The sequence below is a fragment of the Aquarana catesbeiana genome, linkage group LG01 (genome assembly GCF_042186555.1).
Source record: "Aquarana catesbeiana isolate 2022-GZ linkage group LG01, ASM4218655v1, whole genome shotgun sequence".
NCBI lineage: Eukaryota > Metazoa > Chordata > Amphibia > Anura > Ranidae > Aquarana > Aquarana catesbeiana.
The window spans coordinates 449,380,552-449,404,467 of NC_133324.1; the positions used below are offsets into that span (position 1 = coordinate 449,380,552).

Here is a 23,916-nt window from a genome sequence, read left to right on the forward strand (position 1 = left end):
TATCAGCTATCCTTTCAACAAGAATATCAGTGGGATCCTGAACGACGAGCACACTCTTGACCAGACTAGTGGTATTCCTGTTAAGGTGGATCACAAATGTAATCCGCTGTGAGAACAGACCATCAATTTAAAAATTCTCTTTCAAAAGGGAAATGTTTCGACACACTATCTGGTGGGACCCAGGATCCTTCAGGATATTCCAGTTCAAATAGAGGAATGACTCAAAAAGTGGGTGCAACGGAAAGGTCCTAGCAGCTGTAGCAAATCCAAGGCCTGTAACAGCAGGCTGATACAGGGAACAAAACACTGCATCAATAAGATTTGAAACAACCCTTGTAAATCTGAGACAATGGCAGAAGAACGTGGTGCCTTAAAAAACTCTACATCAGAGACAGGCTGTTGGAAATATAAGCCAGTGACAGGGCCACTGGCTCAGTTTTGTTTAAAGTGATACTGAACACAGGAGGGTAAGTGCTCATCTGCCTGAACACAGAGGGTAAGTGCTCTGCTTATTCTACAAAAACAATCTATAGATATGAACTACTTAATGGCTCTGTAACCTATTTTTCACAAAATTGTTACTTTGTTTTCCTGACTCCATGTAATGTTCCTTATGCACTGCTCTATTCACAATACACATCCCGTAGTGGTCCATAATCCATTTTGGGAGCAAGCAAGAGAGTGTGGCTACATTCCTACAAACAGTGGAATCAGAAAATGGATACAGCCACCCTCTAAACAAGGAAGCTGGATCACAGCAGCAAAAAAATAAAAAAATATACAGTATATTTGGAGGAGTCTGAGAGCAATAGAAGGTACTTTTATGAGTTAAAATACATATTTAAACTGCTTTTTTTTTTTAAACCAGCATTTAGTGTCATTAAAAGGGTTGAAAACCCTCTGGGTTTTTCACCTTAATGCATTCTATGCATTAAGGTGAAAAACCTTTTGTGCTGCTGCAGCCCCCCAGAGCCCCCCCCCCTTTTACTTACCTGAACCCGTTGTTTCAAGCGACGGGGGCGAGCACAGCAGCTCCAGCTACTGTCCCGGGTCCTCATAGAATAGATTGATAGCTCCAATGCTGTCAATCAAATCTAGTTACACGGCAGTCGGGGGGCGGGGCCGAGTCCTGCTGTCTGTGTCAACGAACGCAGCAACAGGACTCGGGAGCGCAGCTGCACGAGTGCCCCCAGGGAGAACAGCTCTCTATGGGGGCACTCGAGAAGAGGAGGAGCCAAGAGCGCCGCGGGGGAACCAAGAAGAAGAGGATCAGTGCCATTCTGTGCAAAATCACTGAACAGAGGAGGTAAGTATAGACATGTTTGTTATTTAAAAAAAAAAAAAACTAACCTTTACAAACACTTTAAGGACTAAGGAGGGTCAGAGACAGACTCTGCAGTTAATGGCACCAGAGTGTGTTTAAAGCCCCTGTGGGCAGAATGCACTTTTAACTGAGCACAAGCATCTAGGAAGACCTGAAAACATGGAGGTCCCTGTTAACAAGAGGGAGGGACTGATATGTTAAATCAAAGCTCCATTTGGGTACACAAGTGTTACAGTACACAAGCAGTTCACACATGAAACGAGTAGGGTAAGACTGTATGAACCCAGCACACAGCATGTAACTCAGGGATTTACAGTATATCCTACAAGTAATAAAAAGTGTGCCGAGTATGATGCAAGTGAATTTTTTTTTTTTGTTTTTTTTTTTTTTTTAGATAGTTTTAGCAAAGAAACTGGAACCATGGTCTAATTTACATCCAAGACAATATGACTTGTTTGGCATTAGCAGAAAATGCAATTGAGGGGCACAAATAAATTCAAATTAAATATACTTCTAGTAACCAATTATATAAACCTGATGTGGTAATTCTGAATAGTAATACAGATCCAGTTAGAAATAAACTAACCATAGCAGATCATGAATAAAGCTATTGAATTTATTATCACAAGGGCATTTAATTTAATTTAGGAGCTCCTGTTCAAATGCCACACAGTTAAGTATTGCTGTTGTGTGCATAAAATAACAATGAGCATTTCAGGAATACTCAGATATCTGTTATGATGAAAACACTGGGATTAAAGCAGAGTCTCTAAATGGTCACTAATTATGAAAAACATCTTTCAGGTGAATGCTGAATATAACTATGAAAAAATATACTAAGATAATAGGATGTAGTTAGCATTCTAACATGCTGAAAGGAAAAAATGCTCAATAAATGAAAATTATGAATTTTAAAGTCAACTAAAGAGACAAGATGCCTGTTCTGATAAACTAATATGCCTGTGCACAAATGCTTTTAATTGTAAATACACATTTGGGCTCTATTACAAATATCAAAGTGTGCAAGTCTTGAAGTTATATTATATGGCAGACCATTGTTTTGGGAAAAAGAACACAGCATGGCTCAGATCTGACAGGCATAGTTCAGTGGACTGGGGTTTGATTGGTCGGACTGGGTGAGGGCATTTGCAAGTGAAAAACTCGGTAATTGCATGTTTGTATTAGGTCATCATTAACCACCTCAATACTGGGCACTTTCACCCCCTTCCTTCCCAGAACGATTTTCAGCTTTCAGCACGGTCACACTTTGAATGAGAATTGCGCGGTCATGCAACACTGTACCCATATGAATTTTTTATCTTTTTTTTTTTTATACAAATAGAGCTTTCTTTTGGTGGTATTTAATCGCCACTGGGGTTTTTATTTTATACGCTACAAACGAAAAAAGATCAATTTTTTTTTTTAAATGCATTTTTCTTAGTTCCTGTTAAAAAATGTTGCAAATAAGTAATTACTCTTCATAAATTTTGACCAAAAATGATGCTGCTACATTTCTTTGGTAAAAATAAATCAAATCAGTGTATATTATTTGGTTTGTGTAAAAGTTGTAAAGTCCACAAGCTATGGTAGCAAAGACAGATGTTGAACGGCCACCGGCGGTGATGGGGGATGTGATGAGGGACTGACAGATGTTTTTGTGCACTGTGACAGATGTGATGGGACACCCAGCTGAGCAACAATCTATTTTCTAGGACTGGTCAAGTCACCCTAGGCTGGTGATTGACTGCTCCTGACTGCCTCTGAAAGAAGCTTCCAGAAGTACAGTTGAAAAGTCATCCACTGGGTTATGAATATTTATCTTACCTCAACCAATCTCTGGGAAGTAGGCCTAGGTGGTGTGGCTAGTGGGAGGAAAAAGGTTTAGGAGGGCTATTCAGAGAGTCTTTTCTCCTGGGGCCTCTGCCCCTGGGAGGCAACCTGTGTTACTGAAGAGCTGTTGCCGTTAGGCCTCAGCATGTGCTTGGCTGAGGGCCTGAATGAGCCTGGAGTCAAGAGAATTAGTTGGAGGACACTACCTTAGAAGGCTTGGCTGGATAATGACCCTTCTCACTAAAGAATGTCGCCGAGAGCCTGGTTGGTTGGAGACCCTTTTCTGGACACTGAGTAGGACCTTTGCCTAGAGCTACAGGTATGCCTGTGCTTTGAGGGTTAGATTCCAGAGGTCGCTAGGTCCAGCAATACCTAAAAATCTGTAAGGTGAACTTACACAGGGCACCTTCCTCACCCCCCCCCCCCCGTCCTGCTGACCTGGAGTGCGGAGATATCCTGTTCTGAGCCCTGCTATAGCTGTCTCGCCGGATCGGGGCTTAGAAATCCCCAAGGCATTCTCTCTACTTCTTCCCCGCTGACAGGACGGGCTATGCGGGATATGATGTGTGACGGCGCTGACCAATTAGAATGCTCCGAAACGTTCCTCCTGACGGGGGACATTTTAGAGTTTAAGGGTGAACTTACCCTTTAAGGCTGCTACTGAAGGACTTTGCCTGGGAATCTGTCCTCTAATGCCTAAGTGCATGTGGAGTATCCTGCACCCCTATCCCTCTACCTGCCTGTGTTCAAGTATCGCAATAGATCTTCAAAAAGACACTTTTAGACTGAGCCTGAATTTTTTCAGTGTGCCCTAGAACTGACACCTGGGCTGGCCCATCCGGGTGAGAAATGTGCACCCTTACCTTGTAAAATAATTCATTCGGTTTAATGAAAGGCAAATTATTTGTGCACACATATAAAAAACATAAGTACTTTTTTTTTTATAAGTGACCACATACTCTGTTCTCAGCTCCATAATGTGCTTAGAGAGCTAGGGGAGAAACAGCAGTACACTGAACTACCCAGTGAAAGGCTGGGGGGGGGGTATCAGCACCAGTCTGATCATTGGAGGAGTGCAGGCTGCATTCCCAGCACAGCCAGGAAACTGACCATGCTGTGCTCACATGCCTAGTGTGGTAAGTTTTTAATAGGAAAGCAGAGGGACTGACAGGGACTTCACACAAAGGAAGCAATTCAAAAAGAACAGGATACTTTAAGTACACATACAGCAGGCACACATCAGGAATACGAAATGCTGGGTTAACATATTCGTTATGTTCTAATCCAAATTACAAGCCTGGAACAAATTATACTGCTAGTGAAAAACACCACCTGATGCACATGCTTTTCCAAGCTAGAAAATTACTGAAAGTAGTGAAACTGTAGTATCAAGATAGGTTAGCTTTGACCGCCTCTATGTTTCTTTAAAGGCATCCTGCGCTGACAGAAATAGGGAGGTTGCCTTTGCTGATCTACATACTAAAAAAGCGATCTGCTTGGCTATCATGCCAACCAGAAGGCTTCAATAACTCCCAATATCTACTGAGCTACTGATCCAGAATAAGAATGCAGATTAAGTTCAATCAACTCACACTTAATTGAGATGGTCAGCGACAGCAGCTTCAGCATGTTTCCTTTAAATATAGGTTTACGTTACCTTTGTCAGTCCAAACAATCATACAATTATGTAGTTCATTTGGAAGGAAAAAATTATAAGAAAAAAATGTGTCTTTGGCTCTTCCCACTAATCTAAAGAAACATTTTTAATTTTTTTTTGCGTTTCATCATGTCATGCAGCAACAGCCATGTCAGCATTCAATTATGTGATGCTGTGTTTGCTTCCAAAGCCATCATTCTCCAACAGAATAAAAGGGGGGGGGGTCTAAATTAAGGGGAGAAAAGGAGAGGGAAAAAAAAGGGGGTGCAAAAGGCATCTAATGAGGGAGTCAGCCCAACCGCACTTCCAGGTTTATAAGTAAGGGGTTGATATATATATATATATATATATATATATATATATATATATACACTCATACATATACGTCTGTATATATGCATTTATCTAGTACCTCAGAGTGTCTGACCCAGCAGGTCAAGCAGATATAATTATTCACAAAAAAGTCCCGATGCCTATTAACGCATAAAAGGCAATAATATAGGAGATTCATCAATAGACTTCAACCATGGGGTCCAGACCTCCCTGGACTTAAAAGTGTTTTCGTTGGCTAAAGCTACTAGCTCTTCCATGAGCATGATATAATTCACTTCTACAATCCATTCCCATATTTTTGGTATTACTGTTGATTTCCAATATCTGAGTATCAGAGATCTACCTGCCATCAGTAAAAACCTAAATATTTCCTTTTTGATGGATGTAGTGAATCCTGGGATCAGGGATAGAAGGGCAACCTCTGGGGTCTCTGGCCAGATTTTCCCTGTGATCAAGTGACCTAGGCAAAACATGGTCGACCAATATGGTTTTATTGCCAGGCATCTCCAGTATTGGTCTGGTATACCATAATTCTCGACGCTCCCAGTCCCAGATATAGAATGCGGGAATGCATGAGGTAGGAGAATTCTATACATTTTAGAAAGGGCAGGTGTGCATTTTTGGTCAGAAAGGAACAGCTCCTCAAACTTGGTTCCTGCAAAGCCACTCCTTGCCCAATCCATCATAAAAATGGTCTCAGGATATCATTTGGTCTAGCTGACGATCTAGACCAAATGAACTTAAGTAATATAGAGCGTGCCAGTCAAAAGAATAAGCGTGGGATCTGAATCATTTGATAAATGTAAAGAAATCTAGGGAGAATATCCTTCTTGAAGAGGGATATCCGTCCTAGCCAGAAATGACGCATAGATGACCATGTCTTAAAATGCTGCTGCTGAAATGGTGTTCAGGAGCGGGCAATAATTTACAGTTACAGCTTGTACAGTTTTTGAAGTTGCAATGGTATTTGGACTCCTAGATATTGGATAGAGTGCTGCGCCCACTGAAATGGGAACTTATCTGCAATATAATCTTGAGTGCCAGCAGGAAGTTAAATATCTAAGCAATAGGATTTAGCAGCATTAATTAAAAAAATATTTAAAATGCCAAACAGTTCTAATTCCTTTATAAGTGAGGGGAAGGCTACCAGCGGATTGGTAATATGGAGCAGGAGATTATCCGCAAACAAGCAAATCTTATATTGCTTGCCAGCGATAACCACGCCTTGTATTGAATTATTGGAGCGCAGAGCTACCGCCAAGTGTTCCATTGCTAATATATACAAAAGCGGTGAAAGTGGACATCCTTGACAGGTCCCATTAGATATATGAACTGGATCCGAGAGTACACCATTAACCCTAATCCTAGCCATAGGGCAAGAATAGAGAGCCATTATTTTGTGGCTAAAATCCGGGAATAAACGAATTTGCTCCAACATTGCTTTAAAAAATGCCCAGTCTAAACGATCTAACACTTTTTCCGTGTCAAGTAAAAGAAGGCAGAGAGGGATCTATCATGATTGACAATGAGAGATAAGCGATATTATTTTAATCGTATTATCTCATGTTTCGCAAGTAGGAACAAAACCAACCTGATCAGCACTGATAATAGATGGCATAACCGACTGAAGTCTATCTGCCAATAGGTTGGCATATATTTTAAGATAAACATTAATTAAAGAAATTTGGCGGTATCTTTATGAATAAGAGTAATATGCGCCTCCTGCGATTGGTGAGAAAAAGCATACGCATCAGAGATTGAGTTGAAAGTGGAATCCAAAATAGGCGCTAAAATGTTTTGAAATTGTTTATAAAAAGCTCCTGAAAAACAATCTGGACCCGGGCTCTTGCCCAAAGAAAGAGCATTAATCGTTAGCAAAATTTCCTCAGTAGTAAATGGTGTATTCAATGAAGAAGCAGCAGATTGAGCTAGTCTAGGCAGGGCCGTGGTCGACATGTATTGGAAAAGCTTTTCATGTCCCCCAGTATTAGTGGAGTTTGTGAGGGGATTAGAGATGTTATAAAGAGTCTTATAGTACTCATGAAATGTCAAAGTAATCCCTTTGGATGATTGCACCAGCCCCCTCTTAGGACATCGAAGTCTAGGAATATATAAGTACGTCCTTTTTTGGACGTATAGAATTCGCTAACGGTCTACCAATCTTATTACCAAACTCATAGCTAATTCTACGTGTACAGTCCTTATGTTGATAGTACATCTGGTCAAGTAGCTGAAGAAGATCCATACTTTTCCTTTACCGTTGTTGGAAAAGATTTGCCGCAACGGTATGTTTAAGGGCATGCTTTAACCTGTGAACTTCCTGTATAAGCCGCATATTTCCAAAGAGCATTCTTTTATCAAGTGTACACCCTCTGAAATGAGGGTTCCTCTAATGACACCTTTCAAGGCCTCCTATTTGAGTGGTTGCGCTGTTGTGTCTTGCATATGATCTGATACAAAGTGAGAAATTGTATGCCTAACAGACTCGCAGGTCAGTTTATCTTTTAAGAGGGTCTCCGTTCAGCCTCCAAGATGCCACTGGTTTAGAGAAATATGATAAAATGACCGAAAAAAGAGTGGAAAATGATCCGACCAAAGTCGGGATCCAATAGACACCTGTGGTTGCCAGCTAAGCATATTATGCGAGACAAAAAATAAATCTATCCTACTGTAAGTGGAATGAGTTAGAGAATGGCAGGTGCAGTTCCATTCAGTTGGATATAATACCCACCACATATCTACAACCCCTGGCAAAAATTATGGAATCACCAGTCCCTGAGGATGTTCCTTCAGTTGTTTATTGTTGTAGAAAAAAAGCAGATCACAGACATGGCCAAAAACTAAAGGCATTTCAAATGTCAACTTTCTGGCTTTAAGAAACACTAAAAGAAATCAAGAAAAATAATTGTGGTGGCCAGTAACAGTTAGATTTATAGAACAAGCACAGGGAATAAATTATGGAATCACTCAATTCTGAGGAAAAAATTATGGAATCACCCTGTAAATTTTCATTACAAACACTAACACATGCATCAGATTAAATCTGCTTGTTAATATGTAGGTAAAGAGGGTAAATCATCACGCAGTGTTGCACAAGATGTTGGTTGTTCACAGTCGGCTGTGTCTAAAACATGGACCAAATACAAACAACATGAGAAGGTGGTTAAAGGCAAGCATACTGGTAGACCAAGGAAGACATCAAAGCGTCAAGACAGAAAACTTAAAGCAATATGCCTTGAAAACAGAAAATGTACAACAAAACAAATGAGGAACAAATGGGAGGAAACTGGAGTCAACATCTGTGACCGAACTGTAAGAAACCGCCTAAAGGGAATGGGATTTACATACAGAAAAGCTAAAAGAAAGCCATCTCTAACACCTAAACACAAAAAAACAAGGTTACAATGGGCTAAGGAAGGGCAATCGTGGACTGTGGATGATTGGATGAAAGTCATATTCAGTGATGAATCTCGAATCTGCATTGGGCAAGCTGATGATGCTGGAACTTTTGTTTGGTGCCGTTCCAATGAGATTTATGCAGACGACTGTCTGAAGAAAACATGCAAATTTCCACAGTCAATTATGATATGGGGCTGCATGTCAGGTAAAGGCACTGGGGAGATGGCTGTCATTAAATCTTCAATAAATGCACAGGTTTACATTGAAATTTTGGACACTTTTCTTATCCCATCTATTGAAAGGATGTTTGGGGATGATGAAATCATTTATCAAGATGATAATGCATCTTGCCATAGAGCAAAAACTGTGAAAAAATTCCTTGAAGAAAGGCACATAAGGTCAATGCCATGGCCTGCAAACAGTCCGGATCTCAATCCAATTGAAAATCTGTGGTGGAAGAAAATGGTCCATGACAAGGCTCCAACCTGCAAAGATGATTTGGCAACAGCAATCAGAGAAGGCTGGAGCCAGATTGATGAAGAGTACTGTTTATCACTCATTAAGTCAATGCCTCAGAGACTGCAAGCAGTTATAAAAGCCAGAGGTGGTGCAACAAAGTACTAGTGATGTGTTGGAGTGTTATTTTGTTTGTTTGTTTTTCATGATTCCATAATTTTTTCCTCAGAGTTGAGTGATTCCATGATTTATTCCCTGTGCTTGCTCTATAAATCTAACGGTTACTGGCCACCACAATTATTTTTCTTGATTTCTTTTAGTGTTTCTTAAAGCCAGAAAGTTGCCATTTGAAATGCCTTTAGTTTTTGGCCATGTCTGTGATCTGATTTTTTTTCTATAACAATAAACAACTGAAGGAACATCCTCAGGGACTGGTGATTCCATAATTTTTGCCAGGGGTTGTACTAATTGAAATTCATGTAGGCAGCGCTTTAATCGATTAACTAGGGAAAGAGAAAGGTGATGACAGGTTGAGGTTGTGTCTAATAATGAATCCAGTAGATATTTAGATCCCCTCCCAATACTACCTTCCCTTCCGCCAAGGCACGTACCTTATACAAAAGGGCAAGCAGCATAGGGATCTGTCCATGGTTAGGAGCATACACATTGATCAAAGTAAATGGCATTTTGTTGATTTTACATTTAAAGCGGAGTTCCGCTTAAAAAACTTACTTACTGGGTTATTACAAAGATACCACTTGGCATAATGACAAATGGGCAAAACTGGGACTGATGAGGTTTTAAAATGCGTCTCCTGTAAAAATAAAGTCCCTTGGCACTGCACAGCAGTGTGATGCTATGCAGTGGTATCCAGTGAAATGTGGAAAAATGCAGACATGTTGCATTTTCAAACACTGCACTGCAACATCATACTAGCATTGCAGTGTGAACAGGTCCTTGCGGAGACCTGTGTTTATCCACTGCAGAAAAATGCAGGTCAACGCAAAACGTGTGAACGAGCCATTAGGGCCAATTCACACCGAATGCAGTGGGATGCGTTTTTGAAATTGAATGTTAGGTAATGAGCATAGTTCACATTATTGCCCAGTGTTGCAGTAAAAATGAAAAAAAAATTTAAAAAAAAGGAAAGCTAACTGCATTTTTTTCTCAACGCACATGTGCATAAACAATGCAAACACAACACAGAGCACATAAATGCGACCCCCGGGGTCAAAAAAGTTGATGACCTTCCCCTGTCATGCTAAAAATGCATCCAAAAATACACTGCAATCGTATACTCAAGACAGATGTGGAAATGCTTAAAAACAAATAGTTTCTAGTGTGAATGAGCTGTATGGTTCCTTTCACAACATAAAGCACTTAAAATGCACTAAAATACACTGAAAATGCATATGTAGTGATGTGAATTTGCATGCATTATTATTGCACTTTGTGTTGAGTTTTTATGTGTATTGTATTTATTTGCGTTTGCCTGCATTTTAATGTTTATCCATTGATGAGCATTTTGCAGTCTTATGTCCTTTTGGCTCAATTCACATTAGCACGTCTCCAAAGTTGCACAATTTCCAGTGCGACTTTGAAGCGCAACCTTTTAAAATCACTTCAATTTTAAGTCGCACCGATCTGAATAGGTGCCACTGCAAACAATGGGCTGCGACTTGTCATGTCCAAAGTCACATGACAAGTAGCACAAGTGTGACTGGGCCCTTTATGTCATTCCCAGTTCCCTGGAAGGAAGGATTATAGTGTTAAAAAAAGTACTCCAGTATTTCAGTTGTGCTGACATGAGTTATGTGCGTTGTGTTAAAATGCATACATTTTGCCTTTAACAGTGGACTACACTTGTGCGCAACGTTGTGATGTGAACGACACACACAGAAAACCATTGTTCTTAAAGTACCACTCCACTTCAGTACCCTGCATTTATACAGTGCAGAAAAGTACATATCATTGGACATAGTGTGAAAAAACCCTAAATAAATGGAATTATTAAACATGTGAGCAAAGGTGTATCTGGTTGGCAAATCTGAGCACAAACTTACCCTGTGAATATATTTTTCAGCCCTGTTCAATCTCTTGCATTCATCTTGAAGATCTTCATCATCATTACATTCTTCCACAACATCGGTTTCATCTGTTTTACCACTAGTATGTACAATCACATGTCCCAGACTCTCAGATGATTCACTTTCAACATCGCTATAATAAAAAACAGATTTTTTTTTTTTTTTATTACTGTCCAATTTATAACAAATAATAAACATACAGTCAGGTCCATAAATATTGGGACATTGACACAATTCTAATCTTTTTGGCTCTATACACCACCACAATGGATTTGAAATGAAACAAACAAGATGTGCTTTAACTGCAGACTTTCAGCTTTATTTTGAGGGTATTTACATCTAAATCAGGTGAATGGTGTAGGAATTACAACAGTTTGTATATGTGCCTCCCACTTTTTAAGGGACCAAAAGTAATGGGACAATTTTCTGCTCAGCTGTTCCATGGCCAGGTGTATGTTATTCCCTCATTATCCCATCTATAAGGAGCAGATAAAAGGTCCAGAGTTCATTTCAAGTGTGCTATTTGCTTTTGGAATCTGTTGCTGTCAACTCTCAATATGAGAATCAAAGAGCTGTCACTATCAGTGAAGCAAGCCATCATTAGGCTGAAAAAAATAAAACAAACCCATCAAAGAGAGAGCAAAAACATTAGGTGTGGCCAAATCAACTTTTGGAACATCCTTAAAAAGAAAGAACGCACCGGTGAGCTCAGCAACACCAAAAGACCCGGAAGACCACGGAAAACAACGGTATAGTAAGTGAGCTTACTATATTTGCTCACTTCATATACAGGCTCTGCCTCCTTTGGTGCCTTTCTATTCCTCCTATTTTGCCATAGTTTCTAATGATTAGTAACCAGAGGGTGTAAAATCTAGGCTGCCCTGGCTTGGAAAGCAGCATGCTTTTTCTTATTAAAGTGATACTAAACACACACTGTTTCATTTACATCGTCCCTTCTTTTTTCTGTATATGGATAACGGCACTGTAATTATTTTAACAAAACATCTAAGTACATTTGATCTAATCGAAATACAGCTGTCACATGACCCAGCTCTCTGCCAGCCTGTCTGTAGGGAAATGTAAGCAGGAGGAGCTTCTAGTCCTCTGCTGCTGGCCACATGTTCAAAAAAAAAAACACCTTTTGGAATACACAGTAAAAAAAAAAAAAAAAAAATTCATGTCCATAAACGGTTTTAAATTGGCATACAAATATATATTTGAAATCAAATCTTTTATTTATTTTTGGCAATGGTGTGGGCGGATTTCTGCAAGTCACAGGCTGTGTCATGCTCCTCCAGCCTGTATCTTAGAATAAGAGGGAGATGAAGCCTCCAATCTACATGTAATATCCCACCCTCATTGTGTTTAGCTGGTTAGTGGGTATGGAGGAGGAGGAAGGGAGTGGGCTGTCATTTACCACTGTGTGTACGTCCACATGTGTGACTCTATAGTCACATGGGCTGCTCAGATGTGATAGGGAGGAAAATGCTCAGCATTTGAACACACTATAAACCGATCAGAGTTGCCAACACTGCTCTGCAAAATCCCTAGCTGAATTGGGGACATGGACAGGAGGGGGAGATGAAGAACAGCAAGATCAACCAGGTTTTTTTGCAGAATACAGAAAACAAATCTCTTAGTGACTGACAGAGTACAAAAAGCATGTAATACACAATTTATTGATAGTTTTTTATGATGTGAGTTTAGTAACACTAATGGCAACCAAAAGTGACTTTTTTGCTAAAAATATGGTTTCTAAATACTAACTCCTGTCCTTCTGATCCAAATAAAATGGGAATTTGAAGATTAGTTTAAATTTTTATATTATTTCTGCTTAAATAAAAAAAAATGGTTAGTAGAGCTGCACGATTCTGGATAAAATGAGAATCACGATTTTGTTGCTTAGAATAAAGAGCACAATTCTCGGTGTAACATCAGCTTTCATATTATACATAAAAATTGGGCTAACTTTACTGTTTAGTTTTTTTTTTATCCATTGAAGTGTATTTTTTCCAAAAAAAAGTGAGTTTAAAAGGCTGCTGCTCAAATAAAATGTGACATAAAATATTGCAATGACCGACATTTTATTCTCTAGGGTCTCTGCTCTGGATTCTAAGTAATTTTCTAGCAAAAGATACTGATTTTAACTTGTAAGCAACAAGTGTCAGAAAAAGGTTTAGTCTTTAGGTGGTTAAACTGACCTCATTGACAGACTGAAGTTCATACCTTTGATCTAAAAGAACCAAATGATACAATGTTTTGTTTATCTCTCAGCGCTGAGCAATGTTGTGATAAACTTTGCCAGCTTTTTATTTTTTTGACACCTCTGAGCAGAGAACTGCTCTGCATTTGTTACATGAATCATGAAAATGACAGATTAAGATTGTGACATGCCACATGCATGCCCACTTTGCTGGGTATTTGAAGTTGGTCACCACATGGTCACATACTACTGCTATCCATGCATGTGTAATATGTATTTTACTAATTCAAATGATATATGTATACTTTGTATAATACTTTTTATGGATGTACAAATCAAGTGTAACGAACTGTATTTGTTTTTTACTTATGCTTTAATACTAGGCCACTATGCCGGGTAACGCACACTTATTGCTGATCCCATTTCTGTATTGAGCATTCTGTGAATAATAAACATTTTTTGCACTGATTGTGAAAGTGTTCCGAATCTCTCCCACCTCACTTAAAGTCCCAAGGCCATCCTTTCCTTCTTTTTTGATTAAGATCGTGAGGGGATGGTTGAATCAAGATCGTGATATTTTAACGATTAATCATTTAGCTCTATTGGTTAGTGTAATTTATTTCTCACAGGTTCCATTAATCTAAATTGATCAACTTTAAAAAGGTAGAAAGTAAAGTAAGCCCCCCCCGAGGAAAATTCATTCTATTAGTCCTGCTTATTGTACTGATAACTGAAAGTGAAAGAAAATCTCAAATTTTGGGCTGTCTGTTGAACAATAGAGGGGAAATTTTCCAATAAGGACAGTTTTGGTCATATGGGACAGAAAGTGGAGTGAAATCTCCCCAATGGGACACAGTAACCCTCCTTTATTCTATCTAAAATGGAGAAAAACAAGTTTTGCCTTTAGTTCTACTTTAACTTTTGGATAAAGTAGGTAATGTTATGAACTTCTTACAAAATGTTATTCTTGTCTTCCTTCCCATTGGTGAAATATTCACTCAAAATCTGACCTAATAGCAGTTGTTAGTTCAATGCACTAATCCAAAATATATCAGGTGAGAAGATAAGAGGAAATATCCAAATGTTGTCACCCTATTGGATAACAACTGTGAAATGTAATATTTCCTCTCACTCTGTAAAAATATTGTGCGTTTCTGATTTTATAGCCACTCTTTGATCATTTACCAACTAAACTGCATGACAGCTCCATTGAATGCCAATACAAAACCCAAGTATTTGTATAAATCGTTTCATTATTGATAAGCAATACTAGCAAATCATACACTCTGTTTAGAGCTTGAAGAGATCAGGAATTCTTTTGATATCGTTAGGTTTAGGTATTGTAGTTGGAACCAACCATTTGTTTTCCAGATTAATTTGCATACCAGATAATAATTAACTTGTTAACCTTCTGTCGCACACATATACTGTATACATCCTCAAAACAAACATAAGGATCGTCCTAGCAAGCTGCAGCAAGTTTACATTAACATTGTAGTCAATCTTTTCTTTGCTAAACCGTCCTTGTCCATCCCTAAATAAAAAAAAAAATATATCTGCAAACCAGCAATGATTAGACTTTAACATAAGCAAAACAAAAATATTAATAACGCAAAAAGACTACAGCTTTTGGAACAAGAAAAAAAATGTTTTATGCAGCGTTCAATTAAATTTTGTACAATGACTATGCATAAAACATACATGAAATAATTAGTGTGGATGGGTCTTAATTTAAAGGATGTTAAACAGCTTGTAGACATCTGGTAGCAAGCTGAAATGGGTCATTTAAAATTTATCTAACTAAATGAAAGAGGTTGGGGGGGAGGCTTTTCCTCCAGGATCGACATGTCACAAGATAACTAAATGGACTTAGTAGACTTGCCTGGGAATCCTTAGCTGTCAGTGGTGAATATGCAAAGGGCCAGCAAATTAAATCAACCTGCCAAACTGTCAATTTCAAGCCTCATGACTGCATGAAAATAGCATCACTGGAAGAAATCAAGCATTGCCTTCTTTTGGGTTTCCTGGCACCTATTCAACTGCTCATACAGTTGTGGCTAATTTTGCATGCAAATTTCAGTCAATAAGCTCAGAACAAGACCTCCCAAGATATTTCAAAGGATCTGACAGCTTTTTTTTCCTGAATACCAAATCAACAGTAGTTGAAATTCAATCTCCATTTGCCTGTGCTTTGCATATGCACAATGTCCCCTCTACAGAGCAGACTTAATGAGAGCCGTACCTGTCTTCGCTCACATCCTCCCAGCCGTCTTTGCTGAAGTTCTCAAACACGCCGCTCATAACCTTGATGGATTGATTAAGAAAAGCTTGGTGACGTCTCAGTGAGATCTTCCTGGCTGCATTCTGTTTAACCTTGGTTGCTGCTTCTTTCCTGCGGCCTTGCTTGTTTGATTCCTGTGAGGAAAGTGGGACTGTGGTCTTTTCCAGTGTACATTGCAAGATATGAATCTGTCTCAGCAAGTCACGATTTTTATTCTTCAGTTTGTTACTGTCTGCCACAAGTCTTTTTAGAGAGGCAACTTCACTGTTTAGTTCATCCTTCTTCTTCTCTAGGGTCTCTTTGGCCTGGTTTACCTCTAAAATTTCCAAATGCATTTTCTGCATTTTTTTCTCCCTTAAATCTGCATCTTTTTGAAGGAATTTGATAGATGTCTTCAGTGAGTTATTTTGTTTTGATAATTCCTCTTTAGTTTCCTTTAGTCTTTTTGTGTCTACTTCTAATGCAATCAGCCTCTTTTCCAAATAGCTTATCTAGTACAAATAAAATAAAATATAACATTTGCAGTTATAATTTGGCTAAAATGGAAGGTTTTTAAAAAAAAAAAAAAAAACATGTATATATTTATACAGAATACTGTTAACCGCTTCCTGTCCAGCCCATTGTAAAGTGACCGTTGGGGGAAAGCTTTCTAATCCTGGGTGGACATCATATGACGTCCTCCAAGAGTGCTCCTTGGATCTGTCACCCACTGTGTCAAGAAGATAGATCGTTGTACTGGGCCAGTACCATGTGATTGCTGTGACCAATCATAGCGATCACGGATCAATAGTACAATTCATTTTGTACTATTGTAATCTCAGTGATTGGAAACAGCGATCACACGGTACAGGGGCCAGTCGCAACAGACCTGTACCACGTGATAGCTGTAGTCAATCACAGCAATTACAATAGTACACAATGGCACATGAATAAATGCCATTCATAAACATTATTGTTTATAACAGTGATCAGATCATCACTGTAAAAATCAATCATAGAGAAGAAAAATCCTCATTACCTCCCCAGAGCAGTACAGTGCCACTATGGTGACACTGTACTGCTGTGTTCACAGTACGTAAAAATAAACTGTAAAAAAAAAAAAAAGGATGAAGGGAGCCTGAGGCGGGGTCAAACTGTGCTGCGCTGACGCTCGCAGTTCGGATTGGGATCGAGCCCCCATAGCAAGCAGCAGTGTTTTTCATTGACCCAGAAATATTTGTAGTTAAGTAAAGTAAGCAGGGGAAAAAAAGTGTCATGCACCCCTGGTTTAACACATACCATACATTTTTGCAGTTACAGTTTGTTTTTGGCACCATGTTAACTCATCATTCACTGCCTGATGCTCCTCCATCCTGGGTGGCGCCTGTGTGGGCTGTCCATCGCGGAACAGACTATCTCAGCTCCCAGAGGAGATGTTCCGTGTATGGGGGCACTCATGACCCACGGTACCATACCATCAACATATAGATACCTTGTAAGTATTATATGGGGTTCCCCCCACTTCATCATTTGACCCTTTGTGAATAAGCTGGATCAATTGGAAATGTATCCAAGTCATTGCAGAGACACATTACACGCTGGCTCATGATGAGTGACGCTAAGTCACGAAACGCGCTGAGCCAACAGATGTCGTGTTTCAATCATGTGTTATATCAGTGTATTTTCTACTGTACCAATTCTTCATAGCCAAAAGACATTGGGTTTCATTATCCATCATGTATTTGCCAGTTTCTTATAGATTGTTTATGAATTATGTATTCAATGTATAATAAAGTTTTTATTTAGGATATTTTCTCGTCCCTCTTCAATGTTAGGGATTAGAGTAATTTTAGATCATGCAGGTATTTAGTCACGTGTATATATATATATGTTTTATATTATATATCACAGATATGTTTAGTACAATTCAATACAAAACCTTATCCCTCGCGTACTTCATTTAAAGTCTCGCTCTCTTTGTTTTTTGTACATTAACCACTTGCCGACTGCCCGCCATCGTTATAATTTGGCTGTTTGAAGTGGAAAATCGTTGTTATGGCAGCAGCTAGCTAGTATCCTCTTCTTGAGCGGGCGGTCGGCTTTCAGATAAAAGTGGTCTCAGTGGCAGATTCGTTGTGATATCACTTTTATCAGTGGCGGGAAAGGGGCCCTCCGCAGCTTACCGGAGCCGCCGGCAGAGGCAATCGGATGCTTCTCCCTGTGTGGTATGGAGCTGAGTGAGGGGAAGATGGCCTCACCCGGCTCCATACCATTGCAGGGCGGAAACGACGTCAAAATGTCACTTCCGCCCACAGCTCTTAACCTCCCTGGTGGTTTTCCCGAGTGTGGCTCGGGGTTAAAATTCAGGACCATTAGCGGTAACCCTGAGCCACACTCAGGATTACATCGCAGGATCCTGGTGTGGCTTTACTTACCTTGTCCCCGGGATCCTGCGATGTCCCCCGCTGTGTCTGCGGGCTCCGTCCTCCTCCGAAGCCTCTCCGTGCCAGGCTCGGTTCCCTGCGAGCGGCGCGACGCACGGGGGCGGAGCCTGGCTGCAAATTCAAAAAAGTGTAAAATCATAACACATACAGTACTGTAATCTTACAGATTACAGTACTGTATGAAATTATTTCACATCCCTTTTGTCCCCAGTGCTTTGTCCTATGCCCTGCATTCACTTTTATGTTATATATACTGTTCTTTCTGCCTGGAAACTGGAGATTGTCCATAGCAACCAAAAAGTGTCCCTTTACATCAAAAGTGGCTTTAGACCAGCTAGAAAACAGCGATAGTAAATTAGAACTCTTGCAGAATTGAGCGATAGTGAATCGTGGGGAAATGTATTTTATTATTATTTTTTTTTTTTTTAATTATTTATTTTTATTTATTATATTATAATTTATGTTTTTGTGTTTCAAACTTTATCATACCCTGGATATCAGTGGTGTGGTGGTAGCACTCTCGCCTAGCAGTAAGAAGGGTCGCTGGTTCGAATCCCAGCCACGCCACGACACTACCTGCCTGGAGTTTGCATGTTCTCCCTGTGCCTGCGTGGATTTCCTCCGGGTACTCCGGTTTCCTCCCACACTCCAAAGACATGCTGGTAGGTTAATTGGATCCTGTCTAAATTGTCCCTAGTATGTATGAATGTGAGTTAGGGACCTTAGATTGTAAGCTCCTTGAGGGTAGGGACTGATGTGAATGTACAATGTATATGTAAAGCGCTGCGTAAATTGACGGCGCTATATAAGTACCTGAAATAAATAAATAAATAAATAAGTGTGTTATTGTTAAGAATTACAGACCTACAATATAAAACGCCCAATTTCCATACAAAATAATTGTACTGCTTTCAGCACCTAAAATCCAAAATAATCATACCGCCAGGGAGGTTAAAGGGACATTTTTTTTCATTTTAGTGTAAATATGAGATCTGAAGTCTTTTTGACCCCAGATCTCATATTTAGGTGTGCCTGTCATGCTTTTTTTTTTCTATTACAAAGGATGATTACATTCCTTGTAATAAGCATAAAAGTGACACTTTAAAAAAAAAAAAAGAACAGTGTAAAAATAAAGAACAAAAAGTAAAATGAACTTTCTTTTTTCTAAAAAGTAAAATAAAGAAAAAAAAATATTTTAACGTGCCCCATCAAGCCTAGCTTGCATGCAGAAGCGAACGCATACGTGAGTAGCGCCATATGTAAACGGTGTTCAAACCACACGTGAGGTATCACCACGATCGTTAGAGCTAGAGTAATAATTTTAGCACCAGACCTCCTCTGTAACTCAAAACATGCAACCTGTAGAATTTTTTAAACATCGCCTATGGAGGTTTTTAAGGGTAAAAGTTTGTCGCCATTCCACGAGCGGGCGCAATTTTTAAACATGACATGTAGGGTATCAGTTTACTTGGCGTAACATCATCTTTCACACTATAAAAAAAATTGGGCTAACTTTACTGTTGTCTTATTTTTTAATTTAAAAAATTTTATTTTTCCAAAAAAAAGTGCGCTTGTAAGACCGTTGATCAAATACGGTGCGACTGTGCGGTCATGCAAAGCTGTAAACAAACAAAATTTATATTATTTTTTCCCACAAATAGAGCTTTCTTTTGGTGGTATGTGATCACCACTGGGATTTTTATTTTCTGCGCTAAACAAAAAAAGAGCATACATTTTGAAAAAAAAACAAAAAAAAAACATTTTGTACTTTCTGTTATAAAACATATTAAATAAAAAAAAAATAATTAAAAATCAAATTTCTTCATACATTTAGGCCAAAATGTATTCTGCTACATGTATTTGGTAAACAAATTCCCATTAAGTGTATATTTATTTCAGGTACTTATATAGCGCCGTCAATTTACGCAGCACTTTATACATTCACATCAGTCCCTACACCCTTAAGGAGCTTACAATCTAAGGTCCCTAACTCACATTCATACATACATATTGATTGGTTTGCATGAAAGTGTCAACAAACAATAAAATATACAGCAGGTAAAAAAGGTATTGAACACGTCACCATTTTTCTCACACACTGACTGTGTGTGAGAAGGAGATTGTGGTAACATCTCATTACCGCTTACAGTGTACACCAATAACACTAACTGCCCCCCCAATAAAGAGGACCTGTCATCACCCATCAAAGTACCTGTCACAGGTCATCTGAGTACCCGAGTACCTGTCACAGGTCATCTGAGTACCTGAGTACCTGTCACAGCCCATCTGAGTACCTGTCACAGCCCATCTGAGTACCTGTCACTGCCCATCTGAGTACCTGTCACTGCCCATCTGAGTACCTGTCACTGCCCATCTGAGTACCTGTCACTGCCCATCTGAGTACCTGTCACTGCCCTTCAGAGTACCAGTCATCAGCCCATCAGAGTACCCGAGTACCTGTCACCAGGTCATCAGAGTACCGGTCACCAGGCCATCAGAGTAACCGAGTACCTGTCACCAGCCCATGCCTCATAGAATATACGTTGGGGTGTTTGCTTTCCAAAATGGGGTCATTTTGCAGGTAATTCCACTGTCCTGGTGCTCAAGGACCTTCAAAAGTGTGATAGGTAGGAATGAAATGAGATGTGTAATTTATGCTCCTAGAACGCCTGAAGGTACTACTTCAATGTTGGGCCTCTGTATGTGGCCAGGCTGTGTAAAAGTCTCACACATGTGGTATCGCCATACTCAGGATGAGTAGCAGAATGTGTTCAAAAAGAACCATTCAAAAGACTCATTATGCCTCATAGATTATATGTTGGGGTGTTTGTTTTCCAAAATGGGGTCATTTTGTGGGCAATTCCATTGTCCTGGTGCTCCAGGGCCTTCAAAAGTGTAATAGGTGGTTGAGAAATGAGATGTCATTTATGCTCGTAGAACGCCTGAAGGTGCTACTTCAATGTTGGGCCTTTGTATGTGGCTAGGCTGTGTAAAAGTCTCACACATGTAGTATCGCAATACTCGGGAAGAGTAGCAGAATGTATTTTGGGGTGTAATTTGTTGTATGCATATGCTCTGTGAGAGAAATAACCTGTTAATATGACAATTTTGAAAAAAATAATTAATCTTCATTTTGCAAAGAATTGTGGGAAAAAATTACAACTTAAAAAACTCACCAAGCTACTTAATACCTTGGAATGTCTACTTTCTAAAAATGGGTCATTTGGGGGGTATTTGTACTTTCCTGACTTGTTAGTGTCTCAAGAAATTAGATGGGCCTTAAGTACATCAGGTTTGATCAGATGTGATCAATTTTCAGAGATTGGCACCACAGTTCGACTCTATAACTTTCACAAAGACCAACTAATATACACTAATTTGGGTTATTTTTACCAAAGATATGTAGCAGTATAAATTTTGGACAAAATTTATGAAGAAAAATTACTAATTTGTAAAACTTTATGACAGAAACAAAGAAAAAGGCATTTTTTTCACAAAATTTACGGTCTTTGATTTATAGCACAAGAAATAAAAAACCCACTAGTGATTAAATACCACCAAAAGAATGCACTATTTGTGTGAAAAAAGGACGCAAATTTCATATGGGTACAGTGTTGCATGACTGAGTAACTGTCATTCAAAGTGTGAGAGTGCTGAAAGCTGAAAATTGGTCTGGGCAGGAAGGGGGTGTAAGTGCCTTGTATTGAGGTGGTTAAACAAACGGTGTCTACTTTCCAAAATTAGGTCATTTGGGGGGGGGGGGGGGGGGGTTTGAACTGTCCTGGCATTTTATGCACAACATTTAGAAGCTTATGTCACACATCACCCACTCTTCTAACCACTTGAAGACAAAGCCCTTTCTGACACTTTTTGTTTACATGAAAAAAATTTTTTTTTGCAATTACTTTGAACCCCCAAACATTATATTTTTTTTTTTAAAGCAAAGGCCCTGCAGATTAAAATGGTGGGTGTTTCATTTTTTTTTTCTCACACAGTATTTTCGCAGCGATATTTCAAACGCATTTTTTATTTTAGATTTTAGTGATACAAAATAAAGGAACATGGACATTCACAAACAATTGTACAGTGTATCCATTTGTAGTATTAAACATGTGTTTTATATGGCTTAGCTGGTATTAGTTCCTATGGTAAAACAAGTAAGCAAATATAAACGTTCATTCAGTTGCTGAGTTGTTTTCCAGTCTCCTTGACTGGAAAAGAACATGAAACACAAAGAGAAAAAGAAAACAATTTTTGATAAGAAAAGAGAAAGAGAGAAATAAAAAAAAAAAAAATCAGAATAGGATAGGAGGAAAGAAAAGAAAGGATGGAAAGAAGAGGATGAGCCTTCTAGTTGGTTTTATTACCTGGTCATGATGGGTCCTCCCGGAGGTGCCACAGCTCCCAGACCCTGTTATGTGCCTCCAGCCTGTCCTGAATTCTAGCTGTCATTTTCTCCATCAGTTCTACATCTTTAATTCTAGAGTAAAGATCTTCAGCTGAGGGTGGAGTAGTACGTTTCCAGTTTAGGGCTATGAGGCAGGGAGCTGCCGTAAGTATATGTCTTACTAATTTCTTATATGGTCTACAAATTTTTAATGGTGATAAACCCAGTAGGAAAAATTTTGGAGTCGCTTGGACTTCGACTTCTAGGAGGCGGGAAAGGAGGTGGCGAACCATCTCCCAGTACTGAGCCAATAGTGGACAAGTCCAATATATGTGTATAAGAGTGCCTTTAGCTTCCTGGCATCGCCAGCTATTAGGGAAGATTGTATGAAGCACATCTGGAGTCATGTACCAGAAGTAGAGAATTTTGAACGAGTTTTCTTTATATAGTGTACACATTGAACTCTTCGCTGTTTGATTCCATATTGCCTGCCACTGCGCTAATGGAAGTTCTTCCCCAAGGATCTTCTCCCATCTGAGCATGTAATGATGTTTACCTTGCTCTTCCAGGGCGATGGTATTCAAAATCTTATATATTCCTGATATTAGTCCCTTCTGTGAGCTACCTGCTAAAATGGTGGTTTCACGGGGATGGAGGTGAAGTCTTCAGGATGTGATAGTGACTGACCCAGTTTGTTTTTAATCTGATTCGGAGTTTGCATATGGGATCTCTCCCTTAATTTGTTAGCCAAGAGAGAGTGTGCCTTATTCCCTTTGTCGAAAAACATTTGTTTCAACCTAGTTAGGGCTTTCTCAACCTGTCCCATAGCTAGATCACGGAGAGTTGTGCGGAGTTTAATTATTTTCCTTAGGTTAGCTATCGTGGGGTTGGTCTGGAGCCTATTTTCAAGTGTTTTAAGTTTACTCTCCGCCTCTATTTTGGCAGCTAAGGTGTCTTTTTTTAATGTTGATGAAATCGCTATACATTTACCCCTAAGGACCGCTTTGTGGGCCTCCCAAAGAGTAGGGAGTGAAACTTCCTGATTGGAATTTTCTAGAAAATAGAGCTTGAGTGTAGAGTTTAGTTCCTCTAGGGTCGGTTGATGTTGGAGGAGGAATGTATTCAATCTCCAGTTATAGGGTCTGTGGACGGGGGTGCCTAGGTCTAGCGTAATTAGAATAGGGGGCATGGTCTGACCATGAGATAGGGCGTATTTGCGCTTTTCGTGTCAGTTTTAGAGTGAAATTATTAAGGAAAAAGTAATCAATGCGTGTATGTGTGCAGTGGGGAGCTGAGTAGAACGTATACTGTCGGCCTCCTGGACATAGAGCTCTCCACGCGTCAAAGAGCGCATATCGTCTAGTGATCTGTCTGAATAGTCTCGAGTCTCTATGGACCCTAGGTGTTGAAGCGTGGGGGGCTATTGTCTGGCGGTGCGCCGTGGGCGACTGTACAAGATTAAAATCACCTCCCAAAATAAGAACCTTAGGGGTGGATCTGAATATTCGGGATATTACCTTGGATAGAAAGCTATGT

The 23,916-nt window shown here is 39.5% G+C and overlaps 1 protein-coding gene across 2 annotated transcripts in view; it reads right to left on the reverse strand.

Moving 5' to 3' along the window:
- CNTLN (centlein) overlaps positions 1–23,916 on the reverse strand; it is a 584,642-nt gene that overhangs the window by 204,084 nt on the left and 356,642 nt on the right. For both annotated transcript variants that reach the window (XM_073636639.1, XM_073636630.1), the window contains 2 exons: positions 15,532–16,061; positions 11,063–11,219 (listed from right to left, as the gene is read on the reverse strand). In XM_073636639.1, the coding sequence (XP_073492740.1) occupies positions 11,063–11,219; positions 15,532–16,061 (687 nt within the window). The remainder of the gene's footprint in view (positions 1–11,062; positions 11,220–15,531; positions 16,062–23,916) is intronic.